This window comes from Gracilinanus agilis, chromosome 6 (assembly GCF_016433145.1).
Source record: "Gracilinanus agilis isolate LMUSP501 chromosome 6, AgileGrace, whole genome shotgun sequence".
NCBI lineage: Eukaryota > Metazoa > Chordata > Mammalia > Didelphimorphia > Didelphidae > Gracilinanus > Gracilinanus agilis.
In genome coordinates, this window is record NC_058135.1 from 54283971 (window position 1) to 54307522 (window position 23552).

The window sequence follows — 23552 nt, forward strand, 5'->3', positions numbered from 1 at the left end:
TGGAGCCCGACATCTTTTCTCACTTTCCTTTAGGACTTTCATTGAACTATTCCCCCACTCTGTGCCCTATTGCCTCAGGATGTTCTGGCTTTTCACTACCCCATCCTTTGGTCTTTTCCATTCTTTCCCCTTGAAAGATGCTAGCCAAAAATCCCCTGAATAAGAGTACCAGGATACATCTTGAGAAAATGCATTTCTTTCCCCACATTTTCTCCTTTCTTTCAACATGCCTTTCATTTCTGTAGTGAAAGAAATCAAGAATTCATAGTATCTTCGATCTACAACAGATTGGATGAATGAATGGTTAAATCAACAGATAAAGTATTATGTTCTGGGGGCTTAGTATTAGTGATATAAATGTAAGCAAGCAAGAAAATCAATGCTCTTATATTCTATTTTTTCAGTCTTTTGACTTTGTTTTATTGTTTCTTGATGTCTTATGGAGTCATTAGCTTCCATTTGACCATTTCTGATTTTTAAAGAGTTATGATCTTGAGGTTTTTTTGCCTCTTTTACCAAATTGTCTGTTTCCATTTCAGAATTTTCTTCCATTGTGCTCATTTCTTTCCTCATTTTTCCTCCAATGCTCTGATTTTTAAATTTTTTTCCTCTTTTAATCTCTTTTTTTTAGCTCTTCTAGCAATTCTTATTTGCCTTGTGTCTAATCTCAGTTTTTTTTTTCTTTGAGACCTGGCTTGTAGATATTTTCAAGTTGACATCTTCTTCTCAGTTTTTGTCTTGAACTTCCCTGCCACCATAGTTTTTTATACTTAGGTCTTTTTTTGTTGTTATTTGCTCATTTTTTCCAGCCTGTTGACCAGAAACTTTGAACTTTATGTTTCTGTTGGACTTTCTTCTCCTGTTTAGAGGGAATGATGAGCCTATCTTCTATGGCTCAACATGGGCGTGGATGGGTTTTTGCTGCTTCCCAAGTGGTGTGATCTGCAGAGAGTTCTGGTCACTGTCGATTTCATTAATGATCTGTATTCTGGTCTTTATTTAGTTATTGCTTCTTCTCCCTTGTATCTCTGGCCACTCCTCTCCACTCTGGGAAACTATTACCCAATATTGGGTAATGGGTAATAGAACTGCCCAATGTCACTGATTCTGTTCCAAATGCAAGTAAAGGGTCCTTAGGGATCTCTTTTTGATCAGGTGTTCAATCCTCTTACCATACCTGGGCACTGCACCTATTGTTCTAATTCTTTTACCTGTAGCTGGCACTACTGCCACTATGCCAAGCTCTCAGCCAACTCTAACTCCTAAGTGGCTATGGGCTGGAAAAATGATTGACTCTGACTTGTGGTAGGTTTTCTTATTTGGTTTGGTTTGTCATGCTTTTTAAAGTTCTTATATAGAGGTGTATTGCCAAAAATAATTACTCTACTCTACCTTCTTGGCTCTACTTGCATTCTAGTAGAGAAAGACAACACATAAGGGGTGCTGGGGGTTTGGGGTGGCAATATTTGAACATGATGTTTTGGAGGTCTGGGCCCTAGAAGGATAAGGGAAAAGCTTGCCTATCCAATAAATTCCTTCCCCTCTATTTTTGGAATTAACTTTTGAAAAAATATACTTTTACCTCCAAATTTCTGTGTCCTAAGCCTTACATCCACTTTAATTTCCTCTTCAGGTAATCCAGTACAGGAAGGAAAATGAAAGGCAATGGGAAAAGCTTTGCAGAAGAAAATCTGTATTTGGAATTTTCTCATCAGGTGGAAAACTGTATCTTTCCCCTGCATACATCTGTAACCTTGTTTCTGCTGTCTTATTGTGACTGCAAAGAATTCAAAATTTTCTTAGTCTCTAGCAAAGGGAATGAAAATCTTACTATACTTCCCCAGGATCTAGAAGTTCAGATTATCTCGAGGCAGGAGCTACCACTAATGGTCCAGAGCTGCTGTTTACCTGTTGTAGTGAAGAAGGCCGAAAATTTCTGTCGAGCAGGACTCTCTGTCACATTAAGGCACATCATACAGAAAACATATGAAGCTGATACATCAAAGAAGGAAGTTTTGGAACTGCTAGGTTTTAAGAAGACCTGTTTGAAAGCTTGTGCTGAAGTGAGTACATCATTTATTTTTTCATATTGTTACTTAAAAATAAATTCTATATTCACACCACAGAATAGTCTTCTTAATGACCTAATCCCAACCCTACCTTTCTAGCATTATTACGAATGACTCTCCTGGTAATGTGTTGTCAGCCAAAAACTGGCCTTCTTGCTTTTCCTCACATAAATAGTCCATTTTCCCACTGTTCCCCTCTCTCTCCTTCCTCATCTCTGCCTCCTAGTGACTCTGGCTTCCTTTAGTGATATGCTTTAGCACCTATATGAAACTGTTCCAGATCTTCCCTCCCTTCAACCCACCTCTTCCCCATCCTGAAATACCCATGTAGCCACTTGGTCTATAGTTCTATATCAGTGGTTCCCAAACTTTTCTGGCCTACTGCCCCCTTTCCAGAAAAAAATATTACTTAGCCCCCTGGAAATTAATTTTTTAAAAATTTTAATAGCAATTAATAGGAAAGATAAATGCACCTGTGGCCATTACTACCTGCCCTGGATTGCTGCAGCACTCACCAGGGGCAGTAGCACCCACTTTGGGAATCTGTTCTACGTAAACATGTTCCCTCTCATAGAATACAAGCTGCTTGCGGGCAGAGAGTTGTTCATTCTTATCTCTGTATCCCATTCATTGACACCTGGTGTGTTAAGGAAATACTTGTGGTTTCACTGATAATTCTCTAGTGATTTATAATTTCCTAGGCTCTTCACTTATATTCCTCATTGAAGACTCTTAGCAATCCTTTGAGTTAGGCAATAAAAGTCTTATCATACCCATTTTACAGATGAGAAAAGGGTGACTAAGAGAGGCTTAGTGACTTGTCTGGAATCATGCAAATGGTAACTATACCATGCTCATATGTGTGTGTGTGTGTATAGTATATATGTGTGTTTATATGTATATAGGTAAATGTTTGTATGTGCCTATGTGTTTATATATTCTATACCTCTGATTTACTCTTTATTTAAAGAGCTTATAGACAATGGGTTAATACCTGGCTTTATTTAAAGTTTTAAGTACAAATGTTGACAAATTCTCTTAGTTTGGGAATTTTATTTTTCCTGTGAGGCTTTAGGCATTTGGTCATTAACAGATAGTTTCTAACCAAAATATTTTTGGGGGTAGTTTTAAGATCACTTTTGTGGATATTGTTAGGTGATAATCAAGAAAAACTGAATGTGGAGTGATTTTTTTTTCGTTTGAAAAGTATCTAGAGAGAGGCAGGAACTTATGTGGACAAAGCCTTTTTATCTGTTGCTTTCTAATAAGCTCACTCTTCAGGAATTTGGAACTCTGGGGTATGAGTCTTTGCTGCTCCTTCAAATCCTGTGCAGATATATGCTGGAATTCCTCAGAATTGGTTTTATACATCACTGGAATTTTTTCTCATTTTAGTTTGTTACAAATAAAGATCCATCCCATGTTCATATTATCTCATTTCTTTTCTTATAGGTTAGCCAGTGGACCAGACTCTGTGAGCTCAGCATTCCTTTGGCTGTGGAGAGGTTCCTACATGAACCTTCTGATCTATTGCCCTCTATCCCAGAGGAAATCCTACAGCTGGAAAAGAAGCTCGGAGAGCCTGTGAGAGTGCACAATGATGACAAAATCCGTAGGCAAAAGCTGAAGCAGCAGCAGGAGGAAGGACCTGGGCACAGCCCTGGCTCTAGGCACCAAGGAGCATGCGGAGAAAGTACTGAACCTCCCACAGACAGCCTAGAACTCCAAGTGGCTTTATCTAGACTCAAAGTCCAGGAAGCTCCTTCTGAGACCAATCGGGAACCTGTGCACATCAGGAAAACTCAAACCTCAGACCTGCCGCCTCTGGACCACCTCTTTGCGGAAGGCCTTTATTTCACCCTTGCTGATATAGTCCTTTTGCCCTGTATCCATCAGTTTCTGGTAAGGCTTATGTTATAGAGAGTTGGAAAAGGTACAGAAAATGTCTTGAATTTAAATGACCTGAGGATTGGTACAAGGCCCACAAAGGACACCTGGTACTTGATCAGAGTAAAGGACTTTTGTTTCCCAGGATGTTGAATATGTAGTGGGTAAGGGATAAAGACATTTTTCTCAGGAAGCATCTGTTAAAAATGGTAAAATACAAAAAGGCACCTGAGGATTTAATAGTTATCTTAATGGTTCTTTAAATGCCTCTCATTATCCCAGTGGAAGGTGCTGCTCCAGGTAAAGGTTTTCTGTTCAGTGACAGGCAGCCTCATTTAGGACTTTGATCCACAGAGTCAGATGCTGGTCCTTTTTAATTCATTATTTGTTGTTTTTTTTAAACCCTTACCTTCCATCTTGGAATCAATACTGTGTTACTGTGTATTAGTTCCAAGACAGAAGAGTGGTAAGGGCTAGGCAATGAGGGTTAAGTGACTTGCCCAGAGTTACACAGCTGGGAAGACCAGATTTGAACTTAGGACCTCTGTCCTCTAGGCTTGGCTCTCAATCCACTGAAATCTTTATAGGTGGAGGGAGATATATATATATATATATATATATANAATACAAAAAGGCACCTGAGGATTTAATAGTTATCTTAATGGTTCTTTAAATGCCTCTCATTATCCCAGTGGAAGGTGCTGCTCCAGGTAAAGGTTTTCTGTTCAGTGACAGGCAGCCTCATTTAGGACTTTGATCCACAGAGTCAGATGCTGGTCCTTTTTAATTCATTATTTGTTGTTTTTTTTAAACCCTTACCTTCCATCTTGGAATCAATACTGTGTTACTGTGTATTAGTTCCAAGACAGAAGAGTGGTAAGGGCTAGGCAATGAGGGTTAAGTGACTTGCCCAGAGTTACACAGCTGGGAAGACCAGATTTGAACTTAGGACCTCTGTCCTCTAGGCTTGGCTCTCAATCCACTGAAATCTTTATAGGTGGAGGGAGATATATATATATATATATATATCCCCTTACTGAAGGCTTTTCCCTCCAAGATATATGTATATTGGACAGATACTGTATATGTATAAAGAAGTAGGTCCTGAATTGACTAAGAGAAAGCAAGTAACCTGGATTGCATTTAGAAGCTATGCAGGACTTTTAATGCCACAGGCTCTTACTGAAACTAAAGCTCATCTTTTGAATCAGAAGCTTCCCCCGGAGATGCTCTGTGACTCTACCATGAAATAGCCCAGTCTTCAGACAATTAAAGTTGTACTTTTGTTGTCTAAAGGGTGGTGGAGAGGCATATAGAGGATATAAACAGGGTACAACACATAACCAATAAGGAAGGAGAAGAGGCCAAAGAAAGTCAGCAGAGAAATACATGCTAGAAAAGGATCTGTGTAGGGTCTGTAGGGAGAGTAAAGGCTATCCTGTGGACAACCCTCACACTTCATTGGTATCCACACCATTCTCTAGAGGTATAGAGGAAGCCCCTCTGCCACATTGAGTGGACCCCCAATAGAAAGAGAGTGTTGAGAGAGAAGTCCTAGAGGGTGTGGAATTTTTACTATTAGAGAAAGCAGCCACCTGAATGGAATCACAGGTGCATTGATGCCCTTACTGAAGGCTTTTCCCTCCACTTATACAGATTTCAGCCCTCTGAATTCTGCCTTGGTCTATTGCTTTTGCTCCTCTGAGGCTTTTCTGCAAGAGGCAGACTGATCAGTTGTATGCAAAGCAGATCTTTATTGGGGGCATATATTAACTCATGGGTGAGCAGAGAAAATCAAGAATACCCATAGATATTCACCTCAACATTAGACATGGTTACACTCAGGCTAAAGTAGGAGAAGAAAAGAGGTTAATTATCCGAACTGGGTATTTACTAGGATGTGTGATAGCCACTTCAGTATGGGGATACAACAGTTTTCATCCTTGACTCACCAGTGCAGCAAATGACACGCCTTGTCTTTGAGTACATTCTTAGACAACATATGAACAGAATTGTGTATATATGTATTGTTCCTGCCATTAGACTGTGAGCTCTTCCGGAGGAGACAATTTTTATCCCCAGTGCATAGCAGAGTACCTGGCATGTTGAAGTAGGCCCTTAATGATGCATATTGACTGAAGACTTGGCTGGTACTGTCAGGGCTAGGACTTAGGATTCCAGAGACTTTTTCTTGGAAATCCGTTGCTATTTCCAGCCACATATTATGCCATATGAGATCATTATCAATAACAGTTTTCTCAATACTTTAGAAGTACTCTGAGGCCTTTGGATAACTAATTAGAAAGGGCTATGAATGTGCTTATTAATTTGCAGTATTTGTTTATTTTCACACTATAGCTACTTTAATTCTAATTGAATCAGTTGATTAGAATGTTAAAACACTTGGTTTTATTTCTGCCATTTGGAACAGAAGAAGAAAATTGCCTTTCTGAAGTAATATTCTTTCTGAAACCAAATCGGATGTTCAAGGCACTGTTATGTCCTGATTGGGTGAAGGGGGAGTTGTCAGTGCAGTGTCAGTATTTTGCTATGGGAGAAAAGCATATTAACAGCATAATCTGTTTCAAATAGAATTCCTCAAGCTTTTAGCAATTCAGGAGTCTTCCATCCTCAAATCTCATGACTGTGTTTGCAGAAGAAGTTATCTATATTACTCAATGTTTTGAAGATAGAAATGTATTTTTCCCCTGACTGAGGCTGCCTTATGATAGCAAAGAATGTTTAGACTTATCAGGCCTTGATGCTTGGGGTAAGGGTTGCCAGCAGGTTGGCTTATGGCACGTGAGGGACCTACAGGCTAGGCTTGCTTTCCTGGACTGTACAGATGGATCAACCTTTTTTCATTTTTCTGTTTTAAAGATTTTAGATGATGGTGATGACTTATTCACAGCAGACAAACTCTGGGAGGGCTATTTCCCATTGATATCTAATAGGGCTGTCCTTCCCTTGTCAATGTAATGTATGTACCAAGCTCTGTGTAACATCAAAGTATGGTGCAAAAGTGTTTTATTCAAAGACTTCATTTACGTGTCTGTTGGCTGGTTTTCTAAGTCTTTCCCATCTGTAACTCAAAGAAGTGAAATTTCTCTTTTTCAGATTTCATTTCTCCCTTTCTAGAGATGTAATGCATAATAATGATCAGTCTCTGCAGGAGGAAATACAAACCTTATCACTTTTGTTCAAGATTGATGTCCGATTTCTCCTATAGGTCTTCCCCTAGGCTAATGTTGGCAAAGGTCTTTCATCTCCTCAGTATCGTTTGTCCAAAAAGTAGGATTCTAAGGCTTAATAATGATGGTGACGAGACTCTATAAAAATATGGAGATTTATGTAGAAAATGTTCCATATACTTAAATCAGTTTTTGCAGTTGTTTAGAAGAATGAGATTTTGAGAGTTACCATTTGGGTTCTGTTCAACATTGTAAAGGAACTTCATTGTTTCTCCCTCTCCCTAACCCTGCAAATTTGGATGTCCTGAAACTTCAGAAAAGGACACCATGCCTGTTCTTGATTGCAAATAATGAGTCTTTTCTCCTGCAAAGAGTGAGACTCTTTGAAATCCAATTTGGCATTTGAAGCTTTCTCTTTCTCATTGAAAGAAGACTTTTAAGGGACACTCCCAAGAGGAAACCATATTCACAGTTAATTTTTAAATTTCCTGATAATGATAACCTGAGGTTCTTTGCTTGTTTTCCTCTACTAAAAAATAGAAATAATAGTAACACCTACCTTTCAATGTTCTTGTGAGGATCAGATGAGGTAATAAACACATAGAAAGTGCTTAATAAAATGTTTATTCCCCTCCTTACCACTTCCTTCATTTTAGATATCATGGATATACCCCTATAAATTCTTATTCTTCAACACTCCTTTTTCTAGACTCTAAAAAACTTTTCTGTTATGGCATTTTTACTTCAGAATGAAATGTTTTAGTTATTTTTATTGTAGCTTATTTTTTATAGAGCTATAATTCCACTTATATTGGTTCATCCTGGTAGAGTTTGGGGAGCTAAACAAGCACCTTGATAATTTAGTCCTAAATTAGGACTTGGAGTCTGGCTTACATCTGTATTTATTTGCCCACATTCATTTCATGCTGATTTTTTGTTTGTTTGTTTTAATTAGCTTCTATTTCAAAGGGAGTTTGCACTGACCAATATATTGGTATTTGAGCAAATAGAGAAAATGATAGAAAATGTAAGGTTTTATAACATTTTTCTTGAGACAAAATTCAAATTTGATTAAAAATTTCTAGAAAAAATCTATAGATTTGAACCCAGATTTTTTTCTACTGAGACAGATAGTGTTGATCAATTGTCAGTTGTATTAAAGAATATATCTTGGGGGCAGCTGAGTGACTCAGTGGACTGATAGCCAGGCTGGAGATCTCAAATCTTGCCTTAGATACTTCCTAGCTGTGTGATCCTGGGCAAGTCACCCTCATTACCTAGCCCTTAGTTTGGGCTCTTCTGCCTTGCGACCAATACACAGTATTGATTCTAAGACAGAAAGTAAAGGTTAAAAAAAAATGTAACTTTCTGTCAAAGTTTTAGATATAAACTAAATTTAAAAGCCAGAAATGTCTTGGTTTAAGGGAAGTGAGGAAAAATAAGAATTCGAGATTCAGAATCTTTTCAAATATTTATTGCATATACTCTCATGGTAGGTATTAGTCAGGGGAAGAAATTTGATTTTTATTTCCCCTTTGCTTGAAATTGCCTGGAATCTACCTCACATCATGAGCCAATCTTATAAGATTAGAGCTCTTTAATATTTAATATGACACTGTCAGACCAAATTTGGCTTTTCCAGGTGACTTTTTTTTATTCTGATATTATAAGGAACAACTTACTTTAGCCTTAGAAATGGTGCATAATGCTCCTGAACTCAGTTGAAGAGGGGATTTACTTGAAGGAAAATACACATCTAAGAAGGGGCAGCTGGGTGGCTCAGTGGATTGAGAGCCAGGTCCGGCCTCGGACACTTCCAGCTGTGTGACCTTGGGCAAGTCACTTGACCCCTATTGCCCACCCTTGCCACTCCCTAGCCCGGATGAAAAAGGAGGAGGGTTGGGTGTGGGGCTAGCAACCCCACCCTGTAAAAACTACATCTGCTAAAGAAACTGCAACCTAAAGTAGGGGCAGCTGGGTTAGCTCAGTGGATTGAGAGCCAGGCCTAGAGACGAAAGGTCCTGGGTTCAAATCCGGCCTCAGCCACTTCCCAGCTGGGTGACCCTGAGCGACTGTGTGACCCATTGCCTACTGGTTGTGGCCCTATGCTCCTAAAATGGAGTCCCAGGATAGAAAAAAAAAAAAAAAAAAGAGGAGCTGGGGGTGGTGGGGGGTAGGGTCAAGGAGACCTAAGGCATATCTCCTCCATTATCTGGAAACTTTTCTTAAAATTTTTGGGTCTTTATACTACAGAAGAAATCTGAATTTTTTTTTCTTTTTTCTTTTTCTTTTATGGGGTATTTACAATACCTTATATCAGTGATTCCCAAAGTGGGCGCTACCACCCCCTGGTGGGTGCTGCAGCGATCCAGGGGAGTGATGATGGCCACACTTTTTTTTGTATTACATTCTATTCTGGAGTTCAATAAATAGTTTCATAATTTCCAGTGGGCGCTAAGTAATATTTTTTCTGGAAAGGGGGCAGTAGGCCAAAAAAGTTTGGGAACCACTGCCTTATATGCTTTTATGAGTTACCAAACTTTAAAAAATATCTCTACATTTCTAGCCTTTGTGTTCTTTTCACAAACTTTAACTTTTTACTTATTTTAACTTTAAAAAAGAAATTATGTGTATGATATTAACAGATAAAATATACTGATATTTATATAATACTATACAAATATTTTATGCATTTCTGAGTTTCTAATCTTTTTCTGTATTGTCTGCTAGCCTTCGTGTGTCATCTGCAAAAGGTCCCAAAAATTCCCATTTAATTACTTATGCTGACTTGTGATATAGCAAAAGCAATGGGGAAAGTCGCAATATGGATGGGATACCTCAATCCTTGTTTCATTGTTTAAATAATCATTTTCTTTTCAGCTAAGCAACAAAGAAACTAAATTCAGTATTATTTTCTTGATAATGAATGAAAGACTAAAGTCTGGCATGAAATCTAAATACACTTTGGGATTTTCTCTATTAAAGATGTTGCAACTCATTGGAGTTTGCCAGTTTGAAGTGATCCACTTAAAGAAAATATTTTTGCCTTGATAATTTACCCAGGACTCCAAACTCACTTCCATTTTACTTCCTGATTAAATTCTTCCTTTTTAGCTTTCAGAAATTATGTTCATAACTCAATGATTTTCTCTCATTTTTCTGTTTTAATTAGATTTGAGATTTTCCTCGAGTAATTTACTTGCCAATATGTACTCAGTTTGTGGTGTTTCTTAATATTTTCATGTTTTAACATTAGTGTAGACTTTATTTTACTTTTTTTGGCAGGGAAAGTGAATCAAACTCTTTACTTTTGATTATTCTTTTCATTTTATTCTATATTTTTAAATACCTGATCTGTGCTGTCCATTGTGTGGGGAAGTCTCAGTGGTAAAGGTGCCCCTTCTCTCAATACAGATCAACACTTTCTCTTCCATCTCTAGTCTTACAGTGTTGCAATGAATTTCTGGGACAAGATGGACACCACCTTTGAGAGACAAGACCATCAGTTGAACACCTCAGAATGTACCCAGATGCCGTGAGCCAGGGCAAAAGTCAGTTGGAGCCAATCCTATAAATACCCACCAGGCACAGAACAAGTTGGCTCAGTCTGGAGCAGAACTTGGGAGGTGGGAGGTCGAGCGAGGGAGTGTAGGTCCATACCTGTAACCCAACTTGCCTTACTGAGAGAGCTAGAGAGCAATTACCATCATTGTCAATAGAACTGAGAGAGAACAGTGATACCATCTTTCAAAGATCATCAGTAGCCTACCCTAATCTTTGATTTGGCTCCGGCCAAGTCAGGCCAGAGTTAGTGAGAAGGTGAAGAACCTCCAGTCTCTACCTGATCTAGCAATCTCCACAGTTTGATCATTAGCTTAGACTATTAGCAATAAGGTTCCCAAATCCTCCATCCTTTCCCTTGTTCCTAATGCCATTAATTAGAATTACATATAGTGTTTTGTTACATGTACCTTTCCTGAGTGGTAAATATATCCATAGCCCTTGGGAAGGGGAGTCAATCATGCAGTCAGATCCAACAGAGTTATCTGATCAGCGTACCAGTAGCCCTTGTCAATAATCATTCCAACCCCAGGTTGAGGAACTAGAGAAGTTAACCACACATACAACTTTTCAGTGGTTCCCTATGTGGGCAACTGTTAGAAGGGGATACCTGACAGGCTCAGTTTAGCAAGGAGAGGAGAGGCATAGCACCTACACAGAGGCCGTGGGTAAGAGTGTGCTCTCTCTCCCCTCCCACCAAATTCAATCCATAACCTTTCAGGCCTCATATTATTATCCTTTTTTAACACTTGTCTGTCTCAAACAGTTTATAGTATGTGTCAGAGATGGAATTTTAATTCAGGTTGGCTTGACTCAGACTCTTTAGTGTTGGGAGTTCATAGTTTAAAAAATACAAGACCAAAGGGGAGGACACCTTAGAATTTTAAATACTTGACTCACCCTGATGTTCCTCCTCCTTTGCATGCTGCCATTTTGTACACCTACTTTTAAATACTTGGCCCACCTATTTTGCCCCATCTTCTCCACCAGATTGCCCCTCTGTGAACCCCTATTCTTTCACTTACTTTCCATTTCTTCCTTCTGTCCACTGGCTGCTTCCCTATTATATACATATGACCATAACATCCTCGAAAACTCCTCCCTCGATCCATCCATCTCCTTTAGCTTTTGCCACATATCTCTTCCCCTTTTTTGGCTAAACTCCTAGAGAAGGCTGTCTACACCTGACATTTACATTTCCTTTCCTCTCTCTTCTTAACAAAAATAAGGCAGTATTGAGAAGAGTAGAGGAAGGGCCCATGGATCTTTCTGTATTGGATGATTTACTTATTATTTACTGAACTGGAAATTCTTTTATGATATATAAAGTATCCTTAAAATTTTTTTTTAAACCCTTCTCTTGTCTAAGAGTCAATACTAACTTTTGGTTCAAAGGAAGAAGAATGAGAAGAACTAGGCAATTGGGGTTAAGTGACTTTACTGGCGTCACATAGCTGGGAAATATCCAAGGTCAAATTTGAACCCAGGACTTCCTGTCCTCTAACCTTGCTCTCTATCCAATGAAGATACCTAGCCCCCCATTTGAAATATTTTTAAGGCTAGTCAGTCAGAAAACATTTTGTTAAAAATTTGCCAATCTGCCATATGCCTTAAGCCCTGAACATAGAAAGAACAGAAAGGGGAAGTGGGGAATAGTCTACTTTTGGGGAGATCACAGATCAATGGGGAAGACATCATATAAGATATATACAAGATAAACAGGAAATAACCCATAAAAGGGAAAATAATGGAATTAAGAGGGATTGAGAGAAGCTTACTATAGAAGATGGGATTTTTAGTTGGGACTTGAAGGAAGCCAAGAAAACCAAGAAATAGAGATGAGGAAGGGAGAAAATTCCATGTCATGAGGGGCAATGGAGATGGAGAGTCTTGTTCCTGATTTAAAGAGTGTGAGGGGTGAGGCATAGGGTTGGATGTGAGAGTTAAAGAAGACTGGAAAGGTTGTGGTGGGGAGAGTAGTTTCTTTAGATCTTTGAATGCTATACCATGCATAATCTTAAGTGGGATGAACTGCCTCACAGAACTCCACAGTACCCCCCAGAACTCCAGGAGAGGGGGCAGTTGGGGCAGTTAAGAATGTGGGTATAAAAAGCAGGACACCCAGCTTGGCAAACTCACTCTTTGGGGGACAGAGGGAGCTGGATGGCTGGAAAGAGGTAGGAATTACTTCTTTTCAGTAGCTTAGTTTATCTCTAACCCAGAGTGCAGGATGTTTCTTTGCTGAATGAATACTCCTTACTGACTCTAACAAAATCTTGTAAGTAGAGTCCCAGCCAATCCCTCAGCAATTACAGATCTACAATCAAGACCATCTTTACCATTGTGGACTTGTTAATATTAGATTTGAGAGAAAGTTTAGATTGTGAGGGAGTTAGGGAGAAATAATTTTATTCAGAGACATTCCTGTCTGGGGGAGGCAGGGATTGCTATTCTGACAACATCTTGAAGATATTAGTACTTTTCCCTCCTTCTCTGTTTCCCTGAATTAATAAATCCCTTCCCTTGTTAAGAGTGTGAGTGTGAGGTGTTGTATTTTTAGGCTATAGAAGCCTAATCCATACATTACCTAAGCCAAATCTTCATCCAAGCAGAGCCTGAGTGTTGTTGTGATTTAGTGACCAGGAAAGTTGCTTGAAGATATCCTGAGCATATGACCTATCTTGGGCTTAGGGAATAAGCCTCCAATAGTGGAAGTTGCCAATTTCTGTGGGATTATTCCCTTTTTGTCAGCCAATTTAACCCTGTGATAGCTAAGTCAGATAGCCTCCATTTGTGGACAGAAAGTGATTCTGTTAAGAAGTTACCAGAAGCAGCAACTGCCAAGGTGGGAGAGGAGAAAGAATTCCATCCACTTGCTCCCCTCCCCCTTTCTAGTGATTTGCAGCCTGGGGCTTGAATCCTGCTGAGACACCATTGCTAACTGGATCCATTTTTACAATGCCTAGTTTAGCTTGGACATTGGAATAGAACCTAAAACTTCCAAGCCCAAAATATCTGCTAGCCTCAGCTTCCCAGATAGAAGATCTTATAGGCCTGGCCCATTACACTTGACGATTCTACTTTCAAAATGTAGTTTTCAAAAGTACATCCTAAGATAATAGGTATAAAGAGTATGCACCCTAGCTTAATTTTCTCCACCTTTCTATATTTTGTCTTGGAAATGGTAATTCCTAATTCCTTAAATCAATAATTCCATATTTCTTCTTTTTAAAAATATTAATTGTAGAATTTTTTAAAGTAACTTTACTCAACCATTCAAAATTTTGTTTTTAGTTTCTTAAAGCAAGTGTTTATATCATCCACATTTCTTTTTATCAACTATAATAAGCTGGGTTTTTTTCCTGATATTTATGTTCTTTAAAAAGACAGGGGCAGGTAGGTGGTTCATTGGATAGAATGCTAGGTCTGAAGAAGGGAGGACTTGGGTTCAAATTTGGTCTCATACTTGCTAGTTGTATGACCCTGAGCAAGTCATTTAACCCTCATTGCCTAGCTCTTACTGCCCTTCTGCCTTGAAACTGATACTGATATCCATTCTTAGACGGTCAGGTTTATTTTATTTTATTTTTATTTTATTTTAAACCCTTAACTTCTGTGTATTGACTTATAGGTGGAAGAGTGGTAAGGGTAGGCAATGGGGGTCAAGTGACTTACCCAGGGTCACACAGCTGGGAAGTGTCTGAGGTCGGATTTGAACCTAGGACCTCCTGTCTCTAGGCCTGACTCTCAATCCACTGAGCTACCCAGCTGCCCCCCGACGGTCACGTTTAAAAAAAAACATACTGACCCTTTATGATGACTGCTTAGGTGACATGCACAGTAGATAGAGCACTGGGCCTGGAGTTAGGAAAAGAAGTTCAAATCTAACCTCAGCTACATACTAACTTCTCTTTGCCTCACTTTCCTCAACTGAACAATGAAGATAACAAAAGTACTTACCTCCCAGGATTGTTGTAAGGATCAAATGAGATAATATTTGTAAAGTACTTAACATGTATGACGTATAGTAAGATGTATATAAAATAAATGCTAACCATTCCATTTCCTTATAAGGTCCTTTAAATGAAGGGACTGTCTATGTATCCTCAGTGGTTAGCACAGTGCCTTCTACATAGTAGATGCTTAATAAATTGTTGATTGATCAGTAAATATCTCTGCTATATGTGTATGTATGTATTTTTTTAAACTGGCCCTACATTGCTACGTACAGAGTTTTCCATTACCATAATAAATAGTGCCTACAGTTTAGAAAATTGACTAAAAGTGAACTGGATTTACCAACTTGACCAGAGTTAAACAACCATTTATGTTCCAGAAGCTGGACATGAACTTAGGTCTTTCTGACCATGAGGTTAGCTCTCTATACTCTGCCATTATGTCCTGTCTCTATATTTTTGCCATGATTCAAAGTTAAGTTTCTTAGACCTTTCCCTTTCCCTCTAAAAAAAATCAATACGGGAGAACTTAAGGGGATAGAGTGCCAGGCCTGGAGTCAGGAGGTCTTGGAGTCAAATCTGGTCTCAGACACTTCCTAGCTATGTGACCCTGAGCAAGTCACTTCCACCTGTTTGCCAACCTTTGCCCTTCTGTCTTACAGTTGTTACAAAGGCAGGAAAAAAAAAATCAGTCCCTCATTTCATGAATTCCTATTATGTGAAAGCACATTAAAGAACATTAATGAATCAAAAGACTTAGTTAAAAAATTTTAAAACTGCACTTTCCCTCAATGTCATATTTTAATACTGACACAGTTACTATTGGTAACCCCTTTTGACTTTAATGACTAGCCAGAATTTAGTCAGATTTAATAAAAGTATTTTAAACTGTATATGACAAGTTTTCATGGTTTTGAAATCTTTTTTTCCCCATACTCTTGATTCTGTACTGATAATTGTTAGATATCTTTGTAGAGAGACTTTTTCTGCAGCCTGACCTTCTTCCTCTTGTTTATAATCTCAAGTCATAATTTCTGTTTGTGATATTATAACTGTTTCTATGGCAACAGCATCCAGTGTTTTGCACAGAGGCATTGACCTCTTCGTTTAAAAAAAGAGGGAAAAAAATATTATGGGAAAGGGGGCACCATAGAAAGAACTCCTAGGCAGTAGGAAAGTGGTAATAAACAATTTTGTCAGAGAAGCCTGTCCTTCAGGTGCTACTTAAAATTTCTCTCCCTCCCTTCATTTCTCTCTCTCTCTCTCTCTCTCTCTCTCTCTCTCTCTCTCTCTCTCTTTCTCTCTCTCTCTCTTNTTAATAAAAGTATTTTAAACTGTATATGACAAGTTTTCATGGTTTTGAAATCTTTTTTTCCCCATACTCTTGATTCTGTACTGATAATTGTTAGATATCTTTGTAGAGAGACTTTTTCTGCAGCCTGACCTTCTTCCTCTTGTTTATAATCTCAAGTCATAATTTCTGTTTGTGATATTATAACTGTTTCTATGGCAACAGCATCCAGTGTTTTGCACAGAGGCATTGACCTCTTCGTTTAAAAAAAGAGGGAAAAAAATATTATGGGAAAGGGGGCACCATAGAAAGAACTCCTAGGCAGTAGGAAAATGGTAATAAACAATTTTGTCAGAGAAGCCTGTCCTTCAGGTGCTACTTAAAATTTCTCTCCCTCCCTTCATTTCTCTCTCTCTCTCTCTCTCTCTCTCTCTCTCTCTCTCTCTCTCTCTTTCTCTCTCTCTCCTTTCTCTTAATTCTGCTTAAAAAAATACATATTTTCCCTAAGTGAAACCTGTTCTCACTGCATCTGTTTCCTCATCTATGAAATGAGAGGCTTATCTCAATCAGCATTTCTCAAAAGGATGACTAACGGGGTCTTTGAGTTCAAAACTGTTTTCACAGTTATTTTCAGATGTTTTAATTTTGAATATGACAAATATAGAAACAAAACACACATAAACAAAAGCTCTTTGGGAAATCTTCAATAATTTTTAAGAATATAAAGGAGTACTTCTCTACTAGCAGCAATGCAATGATCCAGGACAATTCTGAGAGACTTATTAGAAAGAACACTATTCACATCCAGAGGAAGAACTGTGGGAGTAGAAACACAAAGAAAAACAACTGCTTGCTCACATGTTCAATGGAGATATGTTTGGGCATGTAGACTCTAAAGTTTAAAAAGTCTAAAAGACCCTAGTGCAAATACTAATAATATGGAAATAAGTCTTGATCAGTGAGACATGTTAAACCCAGTGGAATTGCTCTTTGGCTAGGGGAGGGAGGGGGCTGAGAGGAGGGGAGGGAAAGAATATATTTCATGTAACTATGGAAAAATATTCTAAATTAATTAAACTTTTTTTAAAAAAGAATATAAATGAGTCCTAAGAACAAAAAGTCATGAGTCTCTTAGATCATCTCTAAAGCATTACTCATCTCTAAATCCTGCAATCTGTAGCTCTGGCTTGAACTCCTTTTGAAACAGTATCTCTTTTTTATACTAGTTATAAGCAGTTATTTTAAAGTAGTTGGCCTCTGACATCACCCAAACTTTCTTCCTGGGACTATGGCATCACATGTAACTTAACAGCAACAATAAGGTCATCGTTAAAATAAGATTGTCATGATGACCCTAATTTTTCAATGGCAACCCCTCCACCTCCTTGTAACTCACTCCCCTAAATTATAACAAAATTCTCTAGATGCTTTTGAAGTCATGCCCAATGAATAATATATATTCTCAAAATTGGATTTCTTCCAGTATAACATGTACATTATGAATCTCAAATCTTGATAATTTAAAAATCCAGCATCAAAGTCAGACCTTTTATTCAACATCTGTCTTCAGTTTGCACCATTATCCTCTTAGTTCTTCTTAATGAGTATATACATCATGCATTTATATTGTACATTTTGGACATCATATTATTTTCCTTTAATGCTTGAATTTTTTTTAGTACAATTAATTTTCAAATTGCATGTTGAAGCCAGCTGATTTGATATAGGTACTCTTTTACCAGGAGCAGGAATATTCAGATAAATGCAGAATATATATCAGGATATATGCTTGTTTGCTTCGCCATGTGGAAGGGAAGAGATTTCTTGGATCTGAAAGGAACTAAATTCATAACAGCCCACAAAAAGGATTGTTGAAGGAAGAAGTGGCAAAGGTTTACAAGACCAATATCAAGGAAGAGAAAAGGCAGGTGAACAAGAGGGAGAGAAGGTTGTGGCAAAATTTTTTTAAAACATATTTCATTTCCCCCCTCAATGACATGTAAAAATAATTTTTCATGTTAATTTTTTTTTAATTTTTGAGTTCCAGATTCTTTCCCTTCCCTTCTCTTTTCCTTCCCTGAGATGGTAAGCATTCTGACATAGGTTATACATGTGTAGTCATATAAAACATATTTGCATATTAGTCATTTTATGGAAGAAAACTCAAACAAAAAAAAAAAGAAAAATATGCATTTCCAGAAACAAATGGTAGATTAGGGAAGGAATCTGTGGAGCTCTTCTAAATTCATCTCCAAACAGCTATAAAAAAAGGGCCTCAACATGAACTCTGGAGGAGCAGAACCAATAAAAAGGGTGAAACAAATCCATCCAAGACAACATAGAAGGTCAGCAGGAAAGATCTTGCTTATTAGAGTAAGAGAGGAGGGCAGTCCAGCATAGGTAGCATCTGTCAAATTGGAAAAACACAGACCTACTAAAGTAGTCAGCAAAACCAACTCTTTAATCAGGAAAGAGATAGGTCCATAAAAATTGGCCGCTTCACAGAGCAAGGCACCAAAATATTACTTGGTCAAGGCCCTGGGGCTCTGGGGACAGTATTTCTGTTCTCCAAAGAATAATAGAACTTGGGGGTCTTATATACTGTTGACTTGGAACCTAGAAGCCCCAAAATTGTAGCCTAGAAATATTAAATGAATAGCCTCAGGCTTGCATCCATCACATGAGAGTTCCTCCCTGAGGAAAGGCCAAGGTCAAACCCAAGCTGAGTGGCTCTTTAGCACATCAGTCTCCTAAGCTAAAGGTACCCAATAGAATCCTCTGATCCCCCGAAAAGAGGGTGTGGTATACTGGAGAGGCTTCTGGAGACCAGAAGAGTCACTTGGCTTGGGTTTGGCCTTTCCTCAGGGAGGAACTCTCATGTGATGGATCCAAGCCTGAGGCTATCATCTTCCTGCTAAGTAGACTGGGGTTCATGAATATTTCTAGGCTACAAGTTTGGGGTCTTCTAGATTCCATGTAGACAAAAAACCTTTTGAGAAACTAAGGGCCGAGAAGTACAATTGATTGGCTTTACCCTGGCTACTAGGAAATGAGAAGTCCCAGGCAGGATTATCAGGGAGAGGCTGATGCTTTACAATGAATACAAAAGGAAAGGGCTGGGCTACTTTAGAGAGGATTTTGATACTTTTGGGAGAAACTACTAAGACAAAAGGGTACTTAACATTTGTTTAGGTCTACCAGACCCACCTAAACCTTGGTGATTAAGTCATTAAGGGCTATTGTTCAATCTGAAAGGGGTGAATCTGGGACTTCCTTTGGGGCTAATTCTCAGGGGCAGAGGCTAACCCTGGGCTCCTGAAAAACCCAGTTGACATGCCCCAGCTAAGCTTCTGCAGCCACCAGTAAGGCTCCTATGCTCTGAAGCCTGACACCTCTGAGTCTGCCAGTCAGCCAGGAACAAGTGGCCTCTGAACCTGGCATATCCTACAGGCAGCCAGAGGCATGTAGCTTAGCCCTACAGTGAGCCAAGCCATCCCCTCCATGTAAGCAGGTCCCCAAATCAAGAATTTTGATACAGTGCACCTGCACGCAAGAAGTAAGCTTAAAAAAAGGAGCAGAAGACAAAGAAAAAACCTGACCACAGAAAGTTTCTGTGATAAGAAGAAAGCCTAAACTAAGAGGAGAACAACAATGTCAACATGGTTACATGTGAAACTCTAAAGGAAAATGGGAAATTGTGTCAGGCCCAAAAAGAATTCCTAGAGGAGCTCAAAAAGGATTTTAAGAATCAAATAAAAGAGGTAGAAGGAAAATTGGGGGGGTGAGGGAAGAGTGATATAAAAGAGTTATGAACAAAAAAAATGAAAAAGGATATACAAAAATTTCACCCAAAAAATTCCTTAAAAAAAAGAATTGGCTAAATGGAAAGGGAAGCACGAAAATTCACTGAAGAGGGGGCAGCTGGTAGCTCAGTGGATTGAGAACCAGGCCTAGAGACGGGAGGTCCTAGGTTCAAATCTGGCCTCAGACACTTCCCAGCTGTGTGACCCTGGGCAAGTCACTTGACCCCCATTGCCTACCCTTACCACTCTTCTGCCTTGGAGCCAAGACTCCAAGACGGAAGGTAAGGGTTTAAAAAAAAAATTCACTGAAGAAAACAATATTTAAGAAGTAGAATTGACCAAATGGAAAAGGAAGTGCAAAAGTTCAATGAAGAGTATAATTTCCTAAAAATTAAAATTGGTCCAGTGGAAGCTAATGACTTCATAAGAAAGACATTAAGAAAAAATAAAGTCACAAGAATGAAAAAAATAGAAGAAAATGTGAAATATTTCATTGGATAAACAATTATCCAATTTTTTTCTACTCTAAGACAAAAGTCATTTATTTTGAAGTACAAAAACACACACAAACACAGCCCTGGAAAATAGATCCAGGAGAGATAATATAAGAATTACTGGATTACCTGAAAGCCATAATAAAAAAAAAAAAAGTCTGGGCATCATTTTATGAGAAATTATCAAGGAATGCTGCCCTGATATTCTTGAACAAGATGGAAAAAATAGAAATTAAAAGAATCTACCAATTATCTCTTGAAAGAGATCAGAAAATAAAAATTTCCAGGAATATATTAACCAAATTCCAGAGCTCACAAACCAAGGGGAAAAATATTATAGTCAGAAACAAAAAAATTCATATATCATGGATCATGGAACCATAGTCAGAATAACACAAGACTTAGCAGCTTTTACATTAAAAGATAGGAGAACTTGCAATAGGATATTCCAGAAAGCATAGGAGCTAGGATTATAGAAACCCCCAGAAAAATTAAAAGCATTCCTTCAGGTGGAAAAATGAAAATTTAATTAAATAAAAGAGTTTCAAGCTTTCCTGTTGGAAAGACCAGAGCTAAACAGAAAGTTTGATATCTAGATAAAAGACATAAGACAAAGCTAAAAACATAAACACAAGGCAGAATTAAGAGGTGAGAAGAAGGAATGCACTTGGAGAAGAGGGAAGTAGTAGAATGGGAGGAGGAGTAGAATTATCTCATATGAGGAAGCATGAATCAGTTATTACAGTGGAGAGGAACATAGGAATTAGGTGGAAGACAACTCTTGAACTCATCAGAATTGGCTTAAGAGAGGGAATGATGTCAATGCTCAGTTGTGTATAGAAATCTATCATATCTATGGGGAAGTCCAATGGGAGAGAAAAAAAAGGGAAGATTTATAGAAGGGAGATTAGATTGGGGGAAGTAATGATGAAAATCAAAAGGTTTATAAAAGGAAAAAGGTCAAAGAAGAAAAAGGTAAATAGGAGGAAAAAAAGGTTGGAAGAAAACACCTTGTAACCTTAACAGTGAATGTGAATGGAATGAACTCATCCACAAAACAGAATATGTTGTTTATGGAAAACACATTTGAATAAGGAAGATAAACACAGAGTAAAGATAAGGGGCTGGGGCAAAATTTATTATATATCAGCTGAAGTAAAAAAAATATGTATGTGTGTGTGTGTGTGTGTGTGTGTGTGTGTGTGTGTGTATGTATATATGAGGGTAGCAGTCATGATCTCAGAAAAAAACAAAAGCAAAAATAGATCTAATGAAAAAAGACAAGGAAGGAAATTATATTTTGCAAAAAGGTACCATAGACAGTGAAAAAATATCAATACAAAATTTATATGCACCAAATGTCATAGCATTGAAATTCTTAAAGGATAAGTTAAATTAGAGGAAATAGGCAGCAAAACTATACTTAAAACTATATTAGGGAAGGATCTTTACTTTGCCCTCTCAGAACTAGATAAATCTAATTAAAAAGTTAAAAACAAAAACGTGAGGAGGTAAATGAAATTTTAGTAAAATTAGATATGATAGCTCTCTGGAGAAAATTGAATGGGAAGAGAAAGGAATATTCCTTTTTCTCAGTGGTACATGGCAACTACACAAAAATTGATCGTGTATTGGGGCATTAGCATAATGCATAAAAGACCAAAATTAATAAACCAAATTAATAAAAAATAAAAAAAAACCAAATTAATAAAGTAGAAATATTAAATGCATCCTTTCCAGACTATAAAGCAATAAAATCACATTCAATAAAAGACTGTGGAAAGAGACATTAAAAACTAATTGGAATAAATAATTTAATTCTAAAGCATAAGTGAAGTCAAAGAACAAATCATAGAAATAATCATTAATTTCATTAAAGCAAATGTCAACAGTGAGACTGATGATGAGGCATAGTGCAAAAAATTATGAGATATAGCCAAAGCAAATACTTAGAGGAAGATTTTTATCTCTAAATGTTTACATCAGTAAAGTAGAGGAAGAATAAATCAGTGAATTGGGCATGCAACTAAAAAACTAGAACAAGAACAAATTAAAAAACCCCAATTAGACACTCAATTCGATATCCTGAAAAATCAAAGGACAAATTAATGAAATTGAAAGTAAGAAAACCATTGAACTAATAAGACTAGGAGCTGGTTTTATAAAGAAGAAAAAAACAAGTAAAATAAACCATTAGCTAATTTGATATTTTTAAAAAAGAAAACCAATTACTAGTATCAGAAATGAAAAGTTCAATTCACTACCAATGAAGTAGAGACTAAAGCAATTATTAGGAACTATTTTACCTAATTATATGCCAATAAATCTGACAGACTAAGTGAAATTGATAAATATTTACAAAAAATGTAAAATACTCAGATTAACAGAAGCAGAAATAGAATATTTAAATAACCCCAACAGAAAAAGAAATTGAACAAGTCATCAGTGAACTCCCTAAGAAAAAATCCCCAGGGTTAGATGGATTCACAAATGAAATCTACCAAACATTTAAAGAATAATTAATTCCATTACTATATTAATTATTTGGAAAACTAGATGAAGACCAATTTATGTAATACTGATGTAAATTTTTTAAATAAAATACTAGCAAGATATTACAAAATACTGCAGGCATTATACATAGTTTATGCCAAACTGCTAGTTTTCCCAGTAATATTTTTGTTAAATACTGAGTTCTTGTCTGAAAAGCTTGGATCTTTGGGTTCATCAAACCCTAAATTGTCATGGGCACTTACTGCTGTGTATTTACAGTTCCATTTATCTACCACTTTATTTCTTAACCAGTGCTGTATTGTTTTCACGATTACTGTTTCGCATTGTAGTTTGAGATGTGGTACTGCTAGGTTGCCTTCCTTCACAATTTTTTTACTAATTCTTTTTGTTTGTCCAGATGAATTTTGTTATTATTTATAATATATAGTAGTTTGGCTGATATGGCACCAAATAAGTAAATTAACTTTGGTAAAATTGCCATTTTTATTATATTGTTTGTATTTATCCATGAACAATTAGTATTTCTTTAGCTGTTTTATTTGGATGGAATGTTTTGTAATTGTGTTCCTATACTTCCTGAGTTTTTCTTAAAGGTAGACTCTTACATATTTTATTTCATCTACTGTTATTTTAAATGGAATTTCTCTTTCTATCTATTCCTGACAAATCCTGTGATAATATACAGAAATGCAGTGGTTTATGTGGGTTTATTATATTGCTACAACTTTTCTAAAGTTATAAATTTTTTCAATTAGTTTTTTGGCTGATTCACTTGGATTCCCTTGT

At 37.4% G+C, this 23552-nt stretch overlaps 1 protein-coding gene across 1 annotated transcript in view; it reads left to right on the forward strand.

Annotated features, from left to right (window-relative positions):
- Positions 1–1655: 1655 nt before the first annotated feature.
- GSTCD (glutathione S-transferase C-terminal domain containing) overlaps positions 1656–23552 on the forward strand; it is a 225811-nt gene continuing 203914 nt past the window's right edge. The window contains exons 1-2 of the mRNA XM_044681635.1: positions 1656–2063; positions 3522–3971. Of these exons, the coding sequence (XP_044537570.1) occupies positions 1656–2063; positions 3522–3971 (858 nt within the window). The remainder of the gene's footprint in view (positions 2064–3521; positions 3972–23552) is intronic.